Source organism: Limulus polyphemus, unplaced genomic scaffold (assembly GCF_000517525.1).
Source record: "Limulus polyphemus unplaced genomic scaffold, Limulus_polyphemus-2.1.2 Scaffold1330, whole genome shotgun sequence".
NCBI lineage: Eukaryota > Metazoa > Arthropoda > Merostomata > Xiphosura > Limulidae > Limulus > Limulus polyphemus.
The window spans coordinates 257820-264868 of NW_013666940.1; the positions used below are offsets into that span (position 1 = coordinate 257820).

A 7049-nucleotide genomic window follows, 5' to 3' on the forward strand; every position below is an offset into this window, starting at 1 on the left:
CCACGTAAAAAAGAAAAGATGCATAATCTAGAGCTTGAGAAGAAAATTGTCAGTTGAACCAAAATAGTGAAACAATGAACATGCAAATGAGAAAAACAAAGCAGTTTCTCTCAGTCACACACTGTTACCTAGAAGAAATTATAATGAATTAATGTTTTTGGCTGTAATAAAAATAAAAACTTGTTATTCCTTCTCTTTTCTTTTTATGTGAGTGCACTTTTGTATTATATACTATTTCAATTATCTGTTGTTAAACAGCCTTATTGAGTATTAATTTCATGGCTGGTATCTTTGGTTAAATATTTAGTTTTGATTATTAGAGGTATAATTTTGAGCTTAAGCAATGGAAAATTACTCTTGAATAAAACTATTGCAGTGTCATATACAGAAACTTGAGTAAGTTGATTAAAGTGATGTTGAATATGCAAATCAGCAAGTTATATGACAACCATAGCTAGCATAAACTTATAGTGGAAAAGCATGTATCAGAACTATATTTTGATGTTTGGCATTTCCTAAATAGTATGATGCCACTAACTATTGATTGCTTTTGGTACATAACAAACCTTTCCAATGCAAATTATTCATACACTCGAATCATAAAGATGCGCTTAGATCAGGGATTTAGGATTTACAAGACTTTATAACATTGGGGAAAAAAAGTATAGATCAACCACTAGGACCATCTACAAAGAGACCTGCAATGAGTTGTGTCCCAGTTGTGGTAAGTAAAATGCAGTGTCATGTAACACGTGAGAATCCATGAAAACAAAGATTAGTGGTAAAGGCCATCTGTGTGCCCCAGGCAAAAGTAAGCAACAAAAAAAGTAGAATATCCATATGAAGAAATAGCACAACTCACTAAACACAAGTTGCTTCCACAACAAATCCATTCAGTCATTGCATACATGAAGCAGCTTGAGAATGCAATGGATATTCATGCTATTTCATTTGAAAACAAATTAGTCTAGTTGCTGGATGCAACACCTGAGTGATTTCACTGTTGAAATGGAGGCTGAGAAACCATAATTTTCGTACACTAGATGGCTTATAGAAAGCATGAAGTGAGGAGGTTGTGTGTTTTGAAAATAACCTTATGATGGAGCCCTTTGTAGTGGAAAATACACAACTGGGCTATTGTCATGAAGTACACCCATCAGGTAGAGTACAACAAGATATGGTGAAATGGACTGTAACTCAACATTTTCCTCCAATTTTTTTGCAGTTGTATTTGTTCATCCAGTATCTATGTGGTAATTCAAACTGCTACATAAATAAAGGATCTGTTACTTATGTTCTAGACATAATTATTCCAAAGTTATAAATTTTGTATTAAACAAAATAGTTTTTTACAATTTGAACATAATTTTATGAAATTTGACTCACTTATGAATAACGTTCAAATACATATAATTTTTTGTGTATATATATGCATAAATGAGTATTGTTATGAATATTAACTGAATAGCTGAGACTTTACAAAAGAAATTATTTGGCATAATCAGATAACTGGCATTAGCATAAAGTTATATTTAAGGTGTTTCGCATATATTATTTTTAAAATAGTATTGTTTACTTTCACAGTAGCTCTATGTAATTTTAACTTCAAATACCTAAAAAAAAATTAAGTGATAATCAAGAGAAAACAAAAATTCCCTTTAGTAATGAAAAACAAGCTTATGATATCCAATGAGAAAGTATCAGGATGTACTTATACGAAAGTGAAAATAATTTTTCTTGTACTTTGAAAAAATCATGTATTTTGCTGAGTTATTGGTCTTCTGTTTCTATCAACAAGAAGTACCATTGAGTATTGATTGTTTTTCCAGATCAATTATAATTTTCAGGATATCTACCAACTGTAATATTGTTGATATAGCTATGTTACAAAATTAGCTTCATTAAAAATTAAGGTACACAACTGCAAGTATGGAATATTTTAATTTATTATTATTATTATATCTAATTACGTTTGAAGTTTCTTTCTTGTCTTGTATAAATATGCAAATTATTTATTTTATCAATTTGTTTGCTGCATTAATATGTGTGTTAATTTGATGTACGTATATATATATATATGTCATTTTTGCTGTAGTTGAAGGCATTTTAAATATTTTTTTATAATTCAGCATATGGGTATTATTTGTTTAGAAGGAAAATCTTCTCAACAAAGATGAACATACACCTATTATAGCACAACCTACAAGAAATCAACAAGTTCCTATTCCAATTCAAACAATGCCTTCTGCTGATGAAATTGATGTTCTGAACTCATCACTTTGCAGCACTGAAGAACTGAAGATTTTAATTTCTTTTGAAAATCAAGATGGACATTTAAATGATGAGAAAATTTCGATTAATGTGGGTAATAATCCACCATAACTTATATGGATTCTAACCTGTTACATATTACAGAAATTGGACTTCAAAAATAGAAAAACTAGTGTAAGAAGTAGCACAAATATTGGTTACTTTGCTCTTACTTTATAATTAAGCTGTGTCTCTTATTTTGTTTCTGTTGTTTAGATGCAATTACGATTTCGTCAAGTTTTTAATTTTTTTATTGTCATGTTTTATATATCAAAGTCAGTAAGGCTTAAATTATGATTTTCTTCAATATTTTAAGCAAACTGTCCAAATAAAGTCATAAGTTAATATGTGAACTTGTCAGATAAAAAAAAAGGTTATTGAGAAACAAGAATTGGCATTACTATAACATTTGTGTTTTTGTAGATTTTTTTAAGTTGCTTCTTAGTCTGCTAGATGGGTTATCCAAAAAACGAATGAAAATCTGAAATTGTGAAACAGCAATAATACTGTGATATAAGGTGCCCAAAAATTGGAAAAGTTGTAAATATAACTGTTCGGAGGTTAATATATTTTATAGTTTCATTAATTAAATATATGTTTGTATGTAAATTATTTCAATTGAACATTAATAAATTTTAATAAGAGATGTGATTATCGAGAGCAGTTCACTATGTATGTAGCAGTTTATCAGTTCTTGGGTTGTACCAAACAGGCCATTATTAATCAGTAAGAGATGTGATTATCGAAAGCAGTTCACTATATATGTAGCAGTTTATCAGTTCTCGGGTTGTACCAAGCAGGCCATTATTAATCAGTAAGAGATGTGATTATCGAAAGCAGTTCACTATGTATGTAGCAGTTTATCAGTTCTCGGGTTGTACCAAACAGGCCATTATTAATCAGTAAGAGATGTGATTATCGAAAGCAGTTCACTATGTATGTAGCAGTTTATCAGTTCTCGGGTTGTGCCAAACAGACCATTATTAATCAGTAAGAGATGTGATTATCGAAAGCAGTTCACTATGTATGTAGCAGTTTATCAGTTCTCGGGTTGTACCAAACAGGCCATTATTAATCAGTGAATCTCTCCTTGTTTGGCAGCATGAATTTAGTAAGTCATATATCAATGCCTAAGACATAAAAACCTTTCAGTTATAATGCAGTTCAGGAGTTGTGTTTTAAAGTACTTGAGCTGGTCACTGGTAAACTCATGAACTTACAGTGTCAAAATCTGGGATTTGATTTCCTGTAGTGGACCGAACACATATAGCCCCATTTGTAGCTTTGAACTAATTAAAAGAAAAGCATTTGGATGGTTATATTTCCCACATAATTTCAAGTATGTCTTCATATTTTTTTTTTTTTGCTTAACTATAATTGTTTTGCTTCCTACTCTATGAAAGAACAATAAATTACTGGCTTCCAGCAGAATGTTATAACACTACACAATATAGGATAATATGTATACTGATATTGTTAATAATGCTTGGACACAGCTTGAATAGGTAATGAAGAAAAACTTTAAGTTTAACATAACAGCACCTGATGATGACAAAACCTTGTTGAAACATTGTACATTTGCTGTTAAGTTAAACTTATATTAAGGTTTTTCTTCATTACCCATTCAAGCCATCTCCAAACGTTATTAGTCTCAAAGTGGGCTCCTCGTCATCGAATTCAGACTATATCATTAATTTACTTATTTCTAAGAAACATCTGGATCTTCAGACAGTTATAAAAGTTTTTTGTACTCAAACATAAAAGCCCAAGTAATTTGGCCCAAATTATGAAAGAAATATTTAAAATTATTTAAATGATTGAAACATACAAACAATTTTAAGTATTCATGATGTTAGGAAAACATGCAAGTTCAAGAAGTCAATTTAACACAAAAGATATGAAACCCTATAACCTGAGTGCTTTTGGATGGTGGACCTTTTTTTTGTGTGTGGTTATCTAAACAATAGTTTTACAATAAATATAAATAAGGATTGATATATATATGAGATCTTTAATGACTTCTAATTTTGCATAGTTTAGCTCAAACAATCAGTCAATATTTTAAATGAAACATCAGACAAAAGCAAAGTCAATATAACAAATGAAAGATTTGGAATATTATACATTTTCCGTTTTCTTCATTGTCTTAGATTGATAACTTGAAATTTAAAGGTTAATCAATCAGTCACTTTCTACAAATTTGCACAAGTTCTTGACTTACATGGTGTAAACTATGTAAAAGTATATATTAAGGTGAGGATAATACTTGAATCGTTCACATCAAAGTATCTTTGATTTTCTTTGTTAACGTTTCTGACAATTGTTTTAGCAATGACTGGAAAGTGAGTATCGTGATTACCAAAACTGTTTATTTGTAAGTAATGTGTGCCTTAACAAGTGACTAATTATCAATATATATTATTTTCTTGTAATAAAACATTGTGATAAAGATTGCATATATTAAACAATCATGTCTTGTATTAGTACCATTCCAACTTGATGATCTTATATCTTAAGTTTATATAAGAGAGAAACTTTTATAGTTTTGAGATGCATTGTAAGGTAAAACTTTATCAACAAGTGGCAGTTACTTATAACAGGAAAGATGGACTTTCTTACATTAATTTTTGTTGGTTGAATATTACTTTCATTTATAACACTGAAAAATGTCAAAATAATTCTAATAATAGTGCACATTTAATGAAAGTACACATTGCATCAGAGTAAACATTAGAATTCATGAGATTAACATTTTAGATTGTGTTAAATTAACGTTTTCACTTTGTAGTTAATTGGGTGACCTACGTTTATTGCCATTCACTGTAGAAGCAGGAATTGTTTTTGTGAACTTCTTGATGAAACCTTTTTTATGTTCAAGCCGAGAAAGTTGACACCTTTATCATGCTTCAATTTCCAAACCTGTGCACTTTATCAAGTTCACAGTCATCTATATACTCCAATATTGTGTTTAGTTTGGATAAGAGAACTTGGATACTTAGCTTGAATGATCCTTGTGCAGTCCTAAATAATCAGCAAAATACTAACTGGCACTCTGTTTTCATGATGTTTAGGTATAAAATCAAATATCAATATATTGTTACGTCTCTGCTCGTTTGATAATTTCGGTAGAAATTCTTCCCGAGAAACTTCAGCGATACAAGTCCGCGGCGAGAAGTCGAGTGGTAATCCGTCGATGATTAACGGCGGCGTAGGGTACGAGACAAACTGCATACTGGTGTGTATCAGGGTCGGTAGCTAGCCAATCACCATGCCAATTAATTGTCTGGCGCACTTATATACAAGAATAAAGGGCGCCTAGAAAATACTGGATTATTCATGATGTTCCCCGATCTTTCTAGTACGCATTAAGTGTTACCAGTGTCACGTGACTTCCGCTGTCGTAACAATATATATTATTATATTAATCTGACTTGTATATACATATGTGTGTGTGTTTTCATTTGATTTTTTTAGAACCTGATTAAATACCTGAAATACATATGATGTTCTCCGATCTTTCTAGCACGCATTAAGTGTTACCAGTGTCACGTGACTTCCGCTGTCGTAACAATATATATTATTATATTAATCTGACTTGTATATACATATGTGTGTGTGTTTTCATTTGATTTTTTTAGAACCTGATTAAATACCTGAAATTTAAGAGAATATTACCAATTACGTAAATCTATCCATTTAGTCTGATTAGTACATTGTTATGCTCCCAAGTGGCACAACGGTATGTCTGCGGACTTACAACGCTAGAAACCGGGTTTTCGATACCTATTGTCATTAGAGCACAGATAGTCCATTGGGTAACCTTATGCTTAACTACAACAAAAATCCATTGTTATATTAATTTTCTTGTCTTGTAATGCTTTTCAGTTGATTTGAGTCAGTACTAAACTTTTAGTGCAAAACAGAAAATAATTGAACTATTTATTTAATTTTTACATCATTTAACTTTGTTATACTTCTTGCTTTGGCAAACCTTTCAGTCGATTTTTTCGATATGAAACTTTTAGTGAAAAAAAAAGGCAAATATGAATCATGTTTATATATATTGACTGCACTTGTGTATATTAAAAGTATACATTTAAATAGTTTATTCTTGCATGGTATTGTTATATTTTGTTTAAAGTTTTTTTTTTGTTGTTGTTGTTGAATGTATTTAATGGAACAATCTTACTTCTCAACTTTATTTTCGGTGCCGGGAGAAATGTTATCACCAAAATTACGGACGATTTATAGAAATTTGATTTTGGTCCTTGCTCAATGTTATTTTGCTTGGATCATGTTTAATTCCATCTCTTAACTGCAACTATTACCTTTTAATTATTTTCACAACACTAAAGTCTGAAGTTCCATTCCTCGCGGTGGACAGAGCTGGTAGTCAGTTGTGCAACTTTACGCTAAAACAGCAATCAAAACATTATTTTTATCAAAAGATGCAATGGTATATTTTTATTACTCTATAGAGGTGAAAGGTTGTCTGATTTTGGGACGTAAAAATATATTTTACGCGGGACGAGAATATTTTTTCTGTGCATATCAACAGATCAATTTGTTTTCACACATCTATGTAAAAATAAGGGTAAATGTATTATTGTCAAATATTCCACGATTCTTGTAATAAAATGTCTGTAAATATAAAATATGTTTATATTAATATTGTTACGTATCTGCTCGTTTGTTAATTTTCGGTATAAATTCTTTCCGAGGAACTTCAGCGATACAAG

General features: G+C 30.5%; 1 protein-coding gene and 1 long non-coding RNA gene across 6 annotated transcripts in view; both read left to right on the forward strand.

Moving 5' to 3' along the window:
* LOC106463127 (dnaJ homolog subfamily C member 5-like) overlaps positions 1 to 2713 on the forward strand; it is a 26552-nt gene extending 23839 nt beyond the window's left edge. For all 5 annotated transcript variants that reach the window (XM_013923104.2, XM_013923103.2, XM_013923105.2 and 2 more), the window contains one exon: positions 2152 to 2713. In XM_013923104.2, the coding sequence (XP_013778558.1) occupies positions 2152 to 2382 (231 nt within the window). In that variant the 3' untranslated portion in view covers positions 2383 to 2713. The remainder of the gene's footprint in view (positions 1 to 2151) is intronic.
* A 1017-nt stretch (positions 2714 to 3730) lies between these two features.
* Positions 3731 to 7049, forward strand: part of LOC111086693 — a 4871-nt gene continuing 1552 nt past the window's right edge. Inside the window, exons 1-2 of the long non-coding RNA XR_002611422.1 lie at positions 3731 to 3742; positions 6789 to 6797. This is a non-coding gene — a long non-coding RNA (uncharacterized LOC111086693). The remainder of the gene's footprint in view (positions 3743 to 6788; positions 6798 to 7049) is intronic.